The sequence below is a fragment of the Salvelinus fontinalis genome, chromosome 5 (assembly GCF_029448725.1).
Source record: "Salvelinus fontinalis isolate EN_2023a chromosome 5, ASM2944872v1, whole genome shotgun sequence".
Classification (NCBI taxonomy): Eukaryota; Metazoa; Chordata; class Actinopteri; order Salmoniformes; family Salmonidae; genus Salvelinus; species Salvelinus fontinalis.
In genome coordinates this window covers 55,928,572-55,945,340 of record NC_074669.1, presented here as the reverse complement: position 1 = coordinate 55,945,340, position 16,769 = coordinate 55,928,572, and the positions used below count along the sequence as shown (strand labels likewise).

The 16,769-nt window shown below is 45.3% G+C and overlaps 1 protein-coding gene across 1 annotated transcript; it reads left to right on the top strand.

The window, feature by feature from the left end:
• Positions 1-2,475: 2,475 nt before the first annotated feature.
• Positions 2,476-14,187, top strand: LOC129855890 (fatty-acid amide hydrolase 2-A-like). The gene is made up of 11 exons (XM_055923987.1): positions 2,476-2,811; positions 3,904-3,986; positions 4,164-4,300; positions 4,777-4,986; positions 5,200-5,319; positions 10,533-10,668; positions 10,799-10,916; positions 11,528-11,647; positions 11,747-11,858; positions 12,080-12,268; positions 12,881-14,187. The coding sequence occupies exons 1-11, from the start codon at positions 2,620-2,622 to the stop codon at positions 13,108-13,110; spliced, it is 1,647 nt and encodes a 548-aa protein (XP_055779962.1). The 5' UTR covers positions 2,476-2,619; the 3' UTR covers positions 13,111-14,187.
• Positions 14,188-16,769: the final 2,582 nt, after the last annotated feature.

Sequence of the window (16,769 nt, the reverse complement as noted above, 5' to 3'; positions counted from 1 at the left end):
GTTTACAGACAGGCCTATGATCCCAGCCAGTAGGAGAACACACAGAATCAAGTCTAGTGAATGTAATGAGGGCCTTATACTCACAGTAGACAGACAGGCATTTGATCCCAGCCAGTAGGAGAACACACAGCATCAAGTCTAGTGAATGTAATGAGGGCCGTATACTCACAGTAGACAGACAGGCCTATGATCCCAGCCAGTAGGAGAACACACAGAATCAAGTCTAGTGAATGTAATGAGGGCCGTATACTCACAGTAGACAGACAGGCCTATGATCCCAGCCAGTAGGAGAACACACAGCATCAAGTCTAGTGAATGTAATGAGGGCCGTATACTCACAGTAGACAGACAGGCCTATGATCCCAGCCAGTAGGAGAACACACAGCATCACGTCTAGTGAATGTAATGAGGGCCTTATACTCACAGTTTACAGACAGGCCTATGATCCCAGCCAGTAGGAGAACACACAGAATCAAGTCTAGTGAATGTAATGAGGGCCTTATACTCACAGTAGACAGACAGGCATTTGATCCCAGCCAGTAGGAGAACACACAGCATCAAGTCTAGTGTATGTAATGAGGGCCTTATACTCACAGTAGACAGACAGGCCTATGATCCCAGCCAGTAGGAGAAGACACAGCATCCACAGACACACTGCAGCAACTAGGAAGGGTCTCCTCCCTGAGCTCTCAGACTCTGTAGACAAATAAGAGAGACTTGTGGTATGTTGTGTTGGTCAATTATTTGTAACAGTGTCTGCTGTCTCTTCTCTCTTGGTGCTGGTCTCACTGTCTCTCAGGGTGTCTGCACTGACGTAGATATCCACCATCCTCTCCTCCATCTCACCTCTTTCAAACTTTACCTTCTTGTTCATATTTGCTACTACAGCAAAAGTTCTAAGTATTTGTTGTCGGCAGCGGTCCCTGAGGCATTGGCTGTAGCTATTGGGTAAAAACTGTCTACTTCCGTGAAGACACTCAAATTATCTTTTTGAGCGAAAAGTAAGGTATTTGAATAAACAAAGCATGCCAGGTAACTCTCCAGTGTTTCCAGATTTCTATAAATTATTACCTATAATTTATAAAAATATGAGTGAAATAGTTTATGTTCTAAAAAATTCTAAATAAGTACATTATGTTAAAGTGCTTTTCTGTGTTGGAAAGGCGTCACCCCAACAACAGAATGGGGCATATATCGGTCATAAAAATATTAATGTGAGTAGACTGCTGATTGGCCAGCTCATCCTCAGGAAGATGACATCATTCCTTATGAAGAAATAGCAAGCATTTTTTAAACGCTCTGTTTGAGATACAAGTTTGAGGTGGAGACATATTTTTTTTGTTTGATATATTTTTTCTCCAATTTATGCTTAGGCCACAAATTCGAGTAAAGGATGAGTCAACAACATTAAATGGGTAGGAGTTAACAGAATAATAACTTTGTGAGATTTTCACTGGACAGGTGTTCATTTATTGGTTTCTAACGTTATTGTTAGCCAAAGCAACACGAGTGGAAACCATTGAAGGAGCGAAGCTGCACAGATATTCCACGGCTCATCACATTCACATTGTTCTGTATCTGTATGGTTAGTTTTCTGTCAGTGGAGGCTGGTGAGCGGAGCTATAGGAGGACAAGCGCATTGTAATGGCTTTCAGGAACTGAGGTCCCGCCTCCTGCCTCTCTATTGGATGGTTTGTCTATCAATCAAGATGTGCAGGCTAATGAGAGATTGCTATTGGTGCTTGATAACCATTACAGGCAGCTCACTCATCAGTAAAGCTCAAGACCAAAGCATAATATAATGTTGTTGTTTTTTTACTTTAGACAATTCCACAAATGAATAACTGTATTTTGAGCAGTCTATTCCTTCCTACTGCATGTTTTACAGGTAGGCCTTCAAATGAAAGGTGTTAAAAACCAGTCTAAAATCCTAAATGGTGCGTGTGTGCGGTGTTTTGTGTGTGTGTGTACTGTCTCTGCGGGTCAGAATGGAGGAAGCTGAAGCGTTGGACTGAGATGTTTGCTGCCATCTAGTGGCGGTAAACGGAATAACGACACTGCAATGACAGCTGTTGCAGCTACAATAAACTGTATGACAACAATGTAATGTAATTGTATCACTGTGCAGTTTCAGCAGATAAGACCGTTTTCATTGTGATTGTGCCCTGACAACAAAAAGATAGCAGTTTTGAAAAGTGCAGTAACTGCAGTCGACTGTGGTATTTTGGACGCAGTAATTGTAGAATAACTGCATTGTACTGCTGTTGAACTGCAGTTATACTGCACTCTAATTACAGTTACACTGCAAAATTACTGCAGTAAAAAAAATGTTTTCTGCATACTGTAGTTATACTGCAGTCTTTCTTCCGTAATGGTGATTTAACATATCTGATTGTATGGGGTCCCCTACGGAAGTTCCGGCTAACTTCCATACAAGAAACAGAGAGTCTGACATAACACCTGCAGCTAGCAGAGGCAGAGGTTAATTTTATTACAGCACCCCCGTTGCATTCTGGGAGAGTGGATAGAGACTTAGCAGTGGATCTTTTTTAGTAGTACGGCAATTTCTGGCACCCGAAATCTCATGTCGAAATAGCTAGTCTTCCGCTATCGGTAGTAATGGCGCTGACATGGTTCGAACGGTTCCTGGCCTCGATGCTGCGGGGAGCGGTCGGGATGCTGTTTGCCGTCTTCCAGCTGCTCTCTCAGCGGCGGGGAGCGGACAGGTCCGTGAGGAGGCTCCCACCAATCACCAACCCACTGTTGAAGGTCCCCGCGATGCGGCTCGCCCGCATGATTCGACGGAGAGAGGCAGGTGAACTTTATTAAAGTGTTGTTAGGTAGTTAAATGCCACCCGGTAGATCGTGACATAACGTGTATTCATATAGATATGACCGGGATAAATGAAGAACTGCCAGTTGCTTGTTTTATTATGCATCGCAGCTCGGGATTGTTTAGGGAAGAGAAAGATTCTGCAAGGTGACTCGGTTGCACTGATGAATGCTGGGATATGTAGGCTAGTAATAACTCACACGACAGTAGTTTACTGACATAGTAGTTTACTGTACTTCGTACCTAATAGCACTTGTATTACTCTGGGCCTACTTGAATAAAGTAGCCTATTGAATTAGCATTTCATATAAAATACATTCAAGATGGTTGTGTTTTCAAACACATCCTGTCACATCCCAGAGTTTATACTGTAGTTTGGTTCCCTATTCTTTACAGGGCTCTGTTCAAAAGCAGTGCACTACATAATGAGGTACCAGTTGGGACACAGATTTGTGTGGCTTTGGTGGTTGAGCCGGGCTCCCTGTTGAGAGGGATTTACTTCCAGAACGTAAACAATAGTGGCAGGGGGCCACGTAGAGCCACCGGAGGGGACTTTACTTCACCTGCACAAAGGTCACTGTAGTCAGAGGACGGTACATCCCAAATGGCAACTGGTGACCTATATAGTGCACTTCTTTTGACCAAGACCCAAAGGGTTCTGGTTGAAAGTAGTGCACTATAAAGGGAATAGTGTGCTATTTTGGGATAGAGACAGAAACAATAGGAACTCTTTCCCCTACTCCCGTTCTCTCTCTGCTATGTAATGTTACAGTGCTTTGAACATCTGGGAAATATCACTACACATCCTGCCAATTGTACTCTCAGAATAACTTTTTACAGTGTTTACAGCGTACGAGAATAGACATATTCATCCCAAATATTAACGGTTGTGCTTCTCATTTCTTTTTTGGATTGATCCATTTGTATCCCAAATGGCACCCTATTCCCTATGTAATGCACTACTTCTGGTCAAAGGTAGTGCACTAACAGGGAATAGGGTGGCATTTGGGGCACAGCGCATATCTTGATGAATCAGACTGTAATTGATATAATTGCCCCTGTTCTCTCAGGTAACCAGTGTGGAGGTGGTACAGACCTACATAGACCGCATCCAAGAGATTAACCCTCTCATCAATGCCATGGTCAAGGACAGGTGAGAGAGAGAGAGAGTGTGTGTGTGGAGGAGATAGAGGACACCTACTTTCACTGTGCATTTCAAGTCAAGCCACACTCCCGTCCTCCCTTTATCTCTTACCTCCTATTCTCTGTCCGTCCCTTCTACCACCTCTCTCTCTCTTTCTCCCTGCATCCCTCCACCCATCTCTCTCAGGTTTTCCTTGGCCCTGCAGGAGGCAGCCCAGGTGGATAAGCTGATCGAGGAGGAGACAGGAGGAGAGGATGTTCTGGAGGACAGGCTTCCTCTACTGGGTGTCCCGTTCACTGTCAAAGAGGCCTTCTCCCTCCAGGGTAGGCTGCTGATGCTACTCCTTGTAATGATGATTAGAACAGAGTCACTATATTTCTACGTAGCCTGGTACTCTGGTAATTAGGGTCCCTGACCTGCAGCAGTACTGCTGTCAGTTGTATTTCAATATTTGATGCAACGTTTGGTGTTAAAGTATGGAGTCTTGCGTCCAGGACAGGCTACTAATGCTACTTATAGTGAGGATAATATGGTCAACATGGCCGATACCCTGACCTGTAGTTGTGCCTGTGCTGCTATCAGGGTTCTTTCCCCACTGGTCGTCCTTGATGCAACGTGTGTTGTTAAAGTCTGTCTCTGTGCCATTCCCTCACTCTCAAGGTCTCAACCTGCTGAAATGGGAAACCTACTGAACTACTACAGTTGAAATAGAAGCCTTGTTTGTTCTAATGCCTTGTTCACTGTCCCCATTTACCATCCCTCTCCCTCTCCTGCCCCTCTCTCTCGCTCTTCTCCCCAGGTATGCCTAACTCCACAGGGCTGGTGTCACGGCGGGGGGTGATTTCGGCAACGGACGCTCCCCCGGTGGCTCTGCTGAAGAGGGCAGGGGCTATTCCTCTGGGGGTGACTAACTGTAGTGAGCTCTGCATGTGGCTTGAGTCCCATAACCACCTGTATGGAATCACCAACAACCCATACGACCTGGACAGAATACCAGGGGGAAGCTCCGGTTAGTTACACCGCTGTCATTCTCTAATGGAATAGAATGGATGGAATCCAATGGAATGGCAACAGAATGTTTGGAATAGGGAGGAATAGAGTAGGAGTAGATCATAGAATGATACCTTTTCTGTCAACCTTCAATATATTGTTGTATGTCAGTGTGACTCCAAGTGTTTCTACCATCTTGTATGACCTTTATCTCTCTGTCTGTCTCTCTCAGGAGGGGAGGGCAGTATTTTGGGCGGCGGTGGTTCCGTGATAGGGGTTGGCTCAGATGTTGGGGGTAGTATTCGCATCCCAGCATTCTTCAACGGCATCTTCGGCCACAAGCCAACATCAGGTGAGGGCGTCCAGTCTTTTTTATTTTTTTTATTTTTTTATTTTACCAGGTAAGTTGACTGAGAACACGTTCTCATTTGCAGCAACAACCTGGGGAATAGTTACAGGGGAGAGGAGGGGGATGAATGAGCCAATTGTAAACTGGGGATTATTAGGTGACCATGATGGTTTGAGGGCCAGATTGGGAATTTAGCCAGGACACCGGGGTTAACACCCCTACTCTTACGATAAGTGCCATGGGATCTTTAATGACCTCAGAGAGTCAGGACACCCGTTTAACGTCCCATCCGAAAGACGGCACCCTACACAGGGCAGTGTCCCCAATCACTGCCCTGGGGCATTGGGATATTTTTTAGACCAGAGGAAAGAGTGCCTCCTACTGGCCCTCCAACACCACTTCCAGCAGCATCTGGTCTCCCATCCAGGGACTGACCAGGACCAACCCTGCTTAGCTTCAGAAGCAAGCCAGCAGTGGTATGCAGGGTGGTATGCTGCTGGCATAACACCTGACACCTGTGTGTGAGTGGTGTGTGCATGGAGGTTTGTATCCATCCCACGTTGTAGAGACACACATCCTGTGTGTGTGAGACACTCGCACCAATCTGCTGTCTCTGTAGGATGTAACGGGACCAGTTCCTTCTAGTCGTGCGTGGGGTTGTGTTTAATTGCAGGTGTGTATTTTAGTATTTGCTATTAGCTGTTGCGTAAGCAGCAGCTACTCTTCCTGGGGTCCACACAAAACATGAAACATGACATAATACAGAACATTAATAGACAAGAACAGCTCAAGGACAGAACTACATACATTTAAAAAGGGCACACATTCTACAGAGTTCCATTGAATAATCTATATAATACTGGAGGCTTTCTTGAGTTTGTTGTGGATTTGGGGACTGTGAAAAGACCCCTGGTGAAATGACTGATGGGGTAAGTGTGTGTATACAGTGGATTTTTAGAAATGTTTTCAAATGTATTAAAAAACTACATAAGTATTCGGACCCTTTGCTATGAGACTCAAAATTGAGCTCAGGTGCATCCTGTTTCCATTGATCATCCTTGTGATGTTTCTACAACTTGATTGGAGTCCTCTTGTAGTAAACTAAATTGATTGGACATGATTTGTAAAGGGACACACCTGTCTATATGAGGTCAGACAGTTGACAGTGCATGTCTTAGCAAAAACCAAGCCATGAGGTAGAAGGAATTGTCCATAGAGCTCCGAGACAGGATTGTGTGGAGGCACAGATCAGGGGAAAGGTACCAACATTTTTTTGCAGCATTGAAGGTCCCCAAGAACACAGCGGCCTCCATCATTCTTAAATTGAAGAAGTTTGAAACCACCAAGACTCTTCCTGGAGCTGGCTGTCTGGCCAAACTGAGCAATTGGGGGAGAAAAGCCTTGGTCCATGGATGTGACCAAGAACCCTATGGTCACTTTGACAGAGCTCTAGAGTTCACTCCGTGGAGATGGGAGAACATTCTAGAAGGACAACCATCTCTGCAGCACTCCACCAATCAGACCTTTATGGTAGTGTGGCCAGACGGAAGCCACTCCTCAGTAAAAGGCACATGAAAGCCCGCTTGGAGTTTGCAAAAAAGAACCTAAAGGACTATCAGACCATGAGAAACATAATTCTCTGGTCTGAAGAAAAAAAGATTGAACTGTTTGGCCTGCATGCCAAGAGTCATATCTGGAGGAACCTGACACCATCCCTACAGTGAAGCATGGTGGTGACAGCGTCATGCTGTGGGGATGTTTTTCAGCGGCAGGGACTGGGAGACTAGTCAGGATTGAGGCAAAGATGAACGGAGCAAAGTACAGAGAGATTAAAACCTGCTCCAGAGCGCTCAGGACCTCAAACGGGGGCGAAGGTTCACCTTCAAACAGGACAACGACCCTAAGTACACAGCCAAGACAACGCAAGAGTGGCTATGGGACAAGTCTCTGAATGTCCTTGAGTGGCTGAGCCAGAGTCCGGACTTGAACCCTATCGAACATCTCTGCGGAGACCTGAAAATAGCTGTGCGGCGACGCTCCCCATCCAACCTGACAGAACCTGAGAGGATCTGCAGAGAAGAATGGGAGAAACTCCCCAAATACAGGTGTGCCAAGCTTTTAGACTCATACCCAAGAAGACTCAAAGTCTGTAATTGCTGCCAAAGGTGCTTCAACAAAGTATTGAGTAAAGGGTCTGAATACTTATGTAAATCAGATATTTTTATTTTTTATACATTAGCAAACATTTCTAAAAACCTGTTTTTGCTTTGTCATTATGGGGTATTGTGTGTAGATTGTTGAAGGGAAACAAACTATTTAATCTGTTTTAGAATAAGGCTGTAACATAGCAAAATGTGGAAAAGGTTAAGGGGTGTGAATACTTTCCGAATGCACTGTAAGTTGACTATGTAAACAATTTGGTGCTTTTCACCACTAATGTTTCTTATAAAATAAGAAGTGATGCAGTCAGGCTCTCCTCGACTCTTGGCCAAGAGAGACTGGCATACGTAGTATTTATATTAGTCCTCTGATTACAATGAGCAACAGCTTGACTAGGTCTTTCTTTGCAACACTTGACCATATGACTGGACAATAATCAAGATAAGACAAAACTAGAGCCTGCAGGTCTTGCTTTGTGGAGTGTGAAAAAAAAAAAAAAAAAACTGAGCATCTCTTTATTACAGACAGACCTCTCCCCATCTTTACAACCATTGAATCTACAGTTGAAGTCGGAAGTTTACATGCACCTTAGCCAAATATATTTCAACTCAGTTTTTCACAAATACTGACATTTAATCCTAGTAAAAATTCCCTGTCTTAGGTCAGGTAGGATCACCACTTTATTTTAAGAATGTGAAATGTCAGAATAATAGTAGAGAGAATGATTTATTTCAGCTTTTATTTCTTTCATCACATTCCCAGTGGGTCAGAAGTTTACATACACTCAATTAGTATTTAGTAGCATTACCTTTAAATTGTTTAACTTGGGTCAAACGTTTTGGGTAGCCTTCCACAAGTTTCCCAAAATAAATTGGGTGAATTTTGGCCCGTTCCTCCTGACAGAGCTGGTGTAACTGAGTCAGGTTTGTAGGCCTCTTTGCTCGCACACGCTTTTTCAGTTCTGACCATACATTTTCTATAGGATTGAGGTCAGGGCTTTGTGATGGCCACTCCAATACCTTGACTTTGTTATCCTTAAGCCATTTTGCCACAACTTTGGAAGTATGCTTGGGGTCATTGTCCATTTGGAAGACCCATTTACGACCAAGCTTTAACTTCCTGACTGATGTCTTGAGATGTTGCTTCAATATATCCACATAATTTTCCTGCCTCATGATGGCATCTATTTTGTGGTGTGCACCAGTCCCTCCTACAGCAAAGTACCCCCACAACATGATGCTGCCATTCCCATGCTTCACGGTTGGGATAGTGTTCTTCGGCTTGCAAGCCTCCCCCTTTTTCCTCCAAACATAACAATGGTAATTATGGCCAAACAGTTCTATTTTTGTTTCATCAGACCAGAGGTCATTTCTCCAAAAAGTACGATCTTTGTCCCCATGTGTAGTTGCAAACCGTAGTCTGGCTTTTTTTTATGGTGGATTTGGAGCAATGGCTTCTTCCTTGCTGGGTGACTGTTCAGGTTATGTCGATATAGGACTCGTTTTACTGTGGATATAGATACTTTTGTACCTATTTCCTCCAGCATCTTCACAAGGTCCTTTGCTCTTGTTCTGGGATTGATTTGCACTTTTCACACCAAAGTACGTTTATTTCTAGGAGACAGAACGCGTCTCCTTCCTGAGCGGTATGTTGGCTGCGTGGTCCCATGGTGTTTATACTTGTGTACTATTGTTTGTACAGATGAACGTGGTACCTTCAGGCATTTGGAAATTGCTCCCAAAGATGAACCAGACTTGTGGAGATCTCATTTTTTTCTGAGGTCTTGGCTGATTTCTTTTGATTTTCCCATGATGTCAAGCAAAGAGGCACTGAGTTTGAAGGTAGGCCTTGAAGTACATCCACAGGCTAATTGACATCATTGGAGGTGTACCTATTAGAAGCTTCTAAAGCCATGACATCATTTCTGGAATTTTCCAAGCTGTTTAAAGGCACTGTCAACTTAATGTATGTAAACTTCTGACCCACTGGAATTGTGATACAGTGAAATAATCTGTGTAAACAATTGTCTTTCTACAGTATAGGTGTAGTATCTAACGTGGGTCAGTTCTCCTCTCTCTACAGTATAGGTGTAGTATATAACGTGGGTCAGTTCCCTTTCTACAGTATAGGTGTAGTATATAACGTGGGTCAGTTCCCTTTCTACAGTATAGGTGTAGTATCTAACGTGGGTCAGTTCTCCTCTTTCTACAGTATAGGTGTAGTATCTAACGTGGGTCAGTTCTCCTCTCTCTACAGTGTAGGTGTAGTATATAACGTGGGTCAGTTCTCCTCCCTCTCTCTGTAGGTGTAGTATCTAACGTGGGTCAGTTCTCCTCTCTCTACAGTATAGGTGTAGTATCTAACGTGGGTCAGTTCTCCTCTCTCTACAGTATAGGTGTAGTATCTAACGTGGGTCAGTTCTCCTCTCTCTACAGTATAGGTGTAGTATATAACGTGGGTCAGTTCCCTTTCTACAGTATAGGTGTAGTATCTAACGTGGGTCAGTTCTCCTCTTTCTACAGTATAGGTGTAGTATCTAACGTGGGTCAGTTCTCCTCTCTCTACAGTGTAGGTGTAGTATATAACGTGGGTCAGTTTTCCTCCCTCTCTCTGTAGGTGTAGTATCTAACGTGGGTCAGTTCTCCTCTTTCTACAGTATAGGTGTAGTATCTAACGTGGGTCAGTTCTCCTCTCTCTACAGTATAGGTGTAGTATCTAACGTGGGTCAGTTCTCCCCTTTCTACAGTATAGGTGTAGTATATAACGTGGGTCAGTTCTCCTCCCTCTCTCTGTAGGTGTAGTATCTAACGTGGGTCAGTTCTCTTCTCTCTACAGTATAGGTGTAGTATCTAACGTGGGTCAGTTCTCCTCTCTCTACAGTATAGGTGTAGTATCTAACGTGGGTCAGTTCTCCTCTCTCTACAGTATAGGTGTAGTATCTAACGTGGGTCAGTTTTCTCTCTCTCTCTCTGTCTCTCTCTCTGTCTGTCTGTAGGTGTAGTATCTAACGTGGGTCAGTTCTCTCTCCCTCTCTCTCTCTGTCTGTCTGTCTGTAGGTGTAGTGTCTAACGTGGGTCAGTTCCCCCCGGCCTCGGGGCAGCAGCCTGGTTTCCTGTGTACAGGCCCAATGTGTCGCTACGCCCAGGACCTGCTGCCCATGCTCAGAGTTATGGGAGGAGCCAACGCTGACAGGTACAGAGGGACATCAACAACATGCACAGATAAACAATGACTGCACGTTAATAACACCCAGATATGACCACGTCTTCTCTCTTTCTGTCTCCCCTTCATTCTCTCTCTCTCCCTCCCTCCCCCTCTGTAGGTTGTCTCTGTCGTCTGAGGTGGACCTGAAGAGATTACGGTTCTTCTCTGTTCCTCACGATGGAGGCTCTCCTCTGGTGTCTCCTGTCGACCAGCAGCTAGTCCTGGCTCAGAGGAGGGTGAGAGAGGGAGGAGGGGATGGAAACAGGAGAGTTCCTCTGGTATCTCCTGTAGACAAACAGATAGTCCTGGCTCAGGGGAGGGAGACAGGAGAGTTCCTCTGGTGTCTCCTGTCGACCAGCAGCTAGTCCTGGCTCAGAGGAGGGTGAGAGAGGGAGGAGGGGATGGAAACAGGAGAGTTCCTCTGGTATCTCCTGTAGACAAACAGATAGTCCTGGCTCAGGGGAGGGAGACAGGAGAGTTCCTCTGGTGTCTCCTGTCGACCAGCAGCTAGTCCTGGCTCAGAGGAGGGAGGAGGGGAGGGAGACAGGAGAGTTCCTCTGGTGTCTCCTGTCGGCCAGCAGCTAGTCCTGGCTCAGAGGAGGGGGAGAGAGGGAGGAGGGGAGGGAGACAGGAGAGTTCCTCTGGTATCTCCTGTAGACAAACAGATAGTCCTGGCTCAGAGGAGGGTGAGTTGGAGGAGCAGAGAGACAATTATTGAGAGAAAGGGAGGTAGAGAGAGAGTAGGAGATAAGAGATAAAGGAGAGGGTAGAAACAGGAAGATTAGAAGATGGAAATAAAGAGCGGGAGAGAACATTAGAGAATTCATAGTCACCATGTCTTCCCCAGGTGGTTCAGCGTCTGGAGGCAGACCTGGGGGTCAAAGTTCAGCAGCTGAAGATTCCTCAGCTCAAATACTCTTTCCAGATCTGGAGTGCAATGATGGGAGCCCCGGGGAAGGATGGAAAGGTGTGTATCTATTTGAGTTTTTGCTTGTCTCAGAGTGCATTGTGAGTGCTTGAATGTATAGTATTGCCTTAATGGTCTATATGCCTGTTCGTCCAACAGCAGCCCACATCGTTTGCAGAGCTGATGTCTGACCATGGGAAGAAGGTGTGGCCTCTATGGGAGATTGCTAAGTGGACTGTGGGACTCTCTAAGCACACCGTGGCTGCTCTAGGTGTGTGATGGTTATGTGATGGTTGTGTGATGGTTTAAGGAAATGTAGTCCTCCCCTACTTCTCTGTTCCTCCCTCCTTTTCTCTCCTCGTCCTCCTCTCCCTTATCAACCATGTCATGTTGTCTGTAACTGGGTATAATGTTATATTGTCTTTCATTTAACTCGGTGGTCTTGAATGTGGGGCACATTGCTGTAAATGACGTAACCAGAGCTCCCCTCAGGTCTGGTCCTGGTAGAGATGTTCCAGAGGGCCCAGCCCACCCAGTTCATCCTGCAGCAGAAGGAATCTCTCCAGAAGGACCTGGAGGAACTGTTGGGGACAGACGGGGTGCTTCTCTACCCCTCTCACCCTCACCTCGCCCCCAAACACCACCATCCCCTCTTCACCCCCTTCAACTTCTCCTACACTGGTCAGTGGTGCTTTAGCTAGCTTGGTGTCAGTGGTGCTTTAGCTAGCTTGGTGTCAGTGGTGCTTTAGCTAGCTTGGTGTCAGTGGTGCTTTAGCTAGCTTGGTGTCAGTGGTGCTTTAGCTAGCTTGGTGTCAGTGTTGCTTTAGCTAGCTTGGTGTCAGTGGTGCTTTAGCTAGCTTGGTGTCCGTGGTGCTTTAGCTAGCTTGGTGTCAGTGGTGCTTTAGCTAGCTTGGTGTCAGTGGTGCTTTAGCTAGCTTGGTGTCAGTGGTGCTTTAGCTAGCTTGGTGTCAGTGGTGCTTTAGCTAGCTTGGTGTCAGTGGTGCTTTAGCTAGCTTGGTGTCAGTGGTGCTTTAGCTAGCTTGGTGTCAGTGGTGCTTTAGCTAGCTTGGTGTCAGTGGTGCTTTAGCTAGCTTGGTGTCAGTGGTGCTTTAGCTAGCTTGGTGTCAGTGGGGGAAGGTAGGAAGTAGTTTGCAGAGCCTCGTATGAGCTTTACCTGGTCAGGACATTATCTAACCCTAAATGACAGCCATCGCCTGAAGTACAGTTCTTAAACTTTTTTGGGTGTCAACATTTTTCTCAGCTCTGACACGGTACCCTTCTCTCATCCCTCAGGTATCTTTAACATTCTGGGTCTTCCGGTGACCCAGTGTCCGTTGGGGCTGAGCGCGGAGGGTTTACCCTTGGGACTGCAGCTGGTAGTGGGGAAGCAGCAGGACCGTCTCTCCCTGGCCACCGCTGTGTTCCTGGAGAAGACCTTCGGAGGTTGGAGAGACCCGGGGAGCATGGCCACTGCCACCACCCAGCTAGATACCTCACGCGGGACGTCAACGACCACATCGTGAATATACAGAGACGTTTACTCTGAGATGAATGAAAGTCCTAGAAGACAGAGGAATGTATGCACTGACACAAAGGCAGACACACTCACACGGTCTCTTTGCACATGCCGTCCTGTCAGTCGTCCAGCCTTCTCATTCGTTCTTTAACAACAGACTCTCGCCAGGTTATTGAGTCTCTCGTCCACCACAGTATGTCTGTTGCGTCTTCGTCACAAAGTGCCCTGTGCTTGTCCAAAGAGCCTTTGTGTGTCCAGTAGTTGTGTGTTCCTGGCTTATGTCCCAAATGACTCCCTACATAGTGCCCTACATTTGACCAGAACCCTATTCCCTACATAGTGCCCTATATTTGACCAGAGCCCTATTCCCTTCATAGTGCCCTATATTTGACCAGAACCCTATTCCCTACATAGTGCCCTATATTTGACCAGAGCCCTATTCCCTTCATAGTGCCCTATATTTGACCAGAGCCCTATTCCCTTCATAGTGCCCTATATTTGACCAGAGCCCTATACCCTTCATAGTGCTCTACTTTTGACCAGAGCCCTATTCCCTTCATAGTGCACTACTTTTGACCAGAGCCCTATTCCCCACATAGTGCACTACTTACATATTGCACTACTATGGGTCCTGGTCAAAAGTAGTGCACTCTATCGGGAATAGGGTGCCATTTGGGATGCAGATTGTGACTGTCCGACAGCTATATGTTGCGTCAGGGTTTTTTTTGTGTGTAATGTCCAATAAGGTTTTCTCTCTGTACACTATTTGTCCACAACTAAAGAGACGTTGGAACCTTATTGGCGAGAGAATGTATTATGAGAATGTAATGTGTTATGGTGTAGTCCATGTTAAAATGACGGGTGTTGATGGGTGATGTGATATACCACGTCTCTTAAATGACTGGCACTTTTTCAACAAGTTAAAAGGTTAACGTAATCTACTGTATAAAGACATGTGCATATTATGATCATTTGAAAGGATATCTTTGTGATAATGTTTCATATTAAATGTTAATTGTTACTGTCCTACTACAATTATGCCAGAACAAATATTATAATAAAATGTACATTATACTGAGGACAACATTGTATTTCCTAAGTGTGTTTTTGACATTTTCTCTGTGAAACTGACCATTATATTTCCCCCTAGCAGCAATGGTACACTTCAGGCTGGTTTCCCAGACACAGATTAAGCCATTGAGCATGCTTGTAAATCCAAGAGTGGCCTTAATCTGTATCCCGGAAACCCACCCACAATCTCAGGAATGTAGGCCAATGTCTTCTGACAATGTCTTCTTCAATTTGACCACCGGGGGGCGTATATGCTCCAATTACAATTTATCAATAGCATAGAATGTCCGGTTGTCATTGCAAAGGTTGTGTGCTGTTCAGATCTATGAATGAAAGAGAAATGGAGAACCTGAGCTAGTCGATTCAGTTTTTGTTTGTATTCTCAATCAAAGGTATTTATAAAGCCCTTTTTACATCAGCCGATGTCACAAAGTGCTATACAGAAACACAGCCTAAAACCCCAAACAGAAAGCAATGCAGATGTAGAAGCACGGTGGCTAGGAAAAACGTTGGTTCCTGTGACTGAATCATCACAGATTGGAGTGTTGCGCTTCAGAATGAAATCACGCAATGATGTCCTCATTCACCACGCACACACCAGTCCCGTAATAAGAATCTGTCATCACTCAGGGCCGTGGAATTATGCCGCCTTCAAAACAACTGGGAACTCGGAATTCTCCGACTTCCGACCTCAGTCTGTTCAAACCAGCCGGGTTCAGGAAACAAACGAGCTCCGACTGGGTAAAATCATTCTAGAGCACCGACTTTCTGACGTCATGAGTTCCCAGTTATGAACGGGGCATTAGAATTATCTTTCACTTTGAGCTGTCAGACTTTCATGTGCTCATTACAAACTGATGTGGATGGTCGGGGGAATTTGTCATGATCAGTGAGATAATGTTTTGCATCCTGGTGGAAGCTATGGTGCTTTTGTTTTGTCCTGTGGCCTAAGGTTTTTATGTGCCAAGATAAGGAAAAATGCAGCCGGTACAAAAGAGCATTGTTTTGAATGGATAATGTCCACTGACATCACAACAGTTAAATATGCAATAAAATATGTTTATTCAAATGAGCTTGCCAATTCTGCTACTTGCTTTAATGTCAAAAGAGTATGAATTTGCTTAGAAACATATTTATTTCCATATTCTTTAACCTGACCATATGTTTGAATATCTGCAGTAGTTTGAGCTCATCATCAGGGTTTTCAGCGAGGGGCACCATTGCTTCAAGTTCCAGCGTGTACAGTAAAAGCATCAGCGGCACAGTGTAACAGAATAATACAATATTAGAAAGAAAAAAAGTGTCATTGCAGTGACACTTCCGCTTCACGTTATTTTCTCTCAGGCCCCGCCTCCTGTCTCGTCCAATCAGAGAGCTCGTTCAGAAGCGCTTCAAGAGAACATTATTATTATGGTGGAGAGATCGACGGCACCGGGAATCAGACCAAGAAACGGCTCTAAATCCACGGTAGATTTACCGTCGATAGACCATCTGCAGTTATTGTAACGATCGATTATTTTATTGTGACTGTTTTGACCGAGAAGCCAACACAATTCCTACATCATCCGATACTGCTTTGCTAAAAAAGGTAAACCGTTGGATATCCGGCTTATTCGGCCATTATAGCAATCGTCCAGGCAGAAATCCCCCGGTAATGAATTTACGGTTGTATTCTGAGCGAGCTCTTCCATTATTAACACTACAGTGTCTGATGGAAAGTACAACCAAGCTCGTGTTGTTTTGATGATCTGTCTTGCAGCAATTTCTATTTTCGCTGTTTATGTCAGTCAGCTTAATTCACCAGCTCTATTTGTCAAGCGGAGAGGAGCGAGTAACTGAGGGCATGGCTTATCGCCACACAAGGTGCTTTAGTAGCGGCCGTCTGCTACAGCGACATCAACATTGGATCCTATAAACACCCGGTGGGATCGGGATTAATGATAGGGCTACAATGTAGCTAGTGTTGATTCATTGTAGCCGATCAGATTCAGAATAAACGAGTGCAATGAGGTGGTGCTGAAAGATTAGAAACATTAACAAGAGGGGGAATGGCTGACTATAGTTGAAGGTTTTCTCTTTGACCTGCATGAACTATAAACTATAACGAATAGGCTGTTCATAAACGACTTCCTTCTCTCCCTGACAGTGACAGCTGTGGTCTTTCTGCATGCAGCAATAGGTTCCATCGCCGCCAGGACGAGCCTGCATCGACTGAGACATTGTGATAGGCTGGCTATGGGAGAAGGAACCGGCTGCATGCACCTCCTCCACCGTCAGCAGCGAGGACGGTACCGCTCAGTGCCTGTATCACCCGTTAACGGGATGACGCAGTGAACCAAGCCTCCTCACGCACCGAACGCTGGATTCCGCATGAGGACTGATTGAGTAGAAATAGAGGGAGACAAGAGGTGATGCTGATCTAGTGATGAGAAGGGAACGCCTATTCATTTTCCCGATTGATTTATCAGGACCTTAACAGCCGACACGGGGTCTCTACCCGGGTTTCAACAACCAATTAACCCCTCGCACGAGGGAGGACATTTGTCATTCCGAGGCGATGGGAACCGCGCGTGGATGCCGGACTGCGGTTTAAAC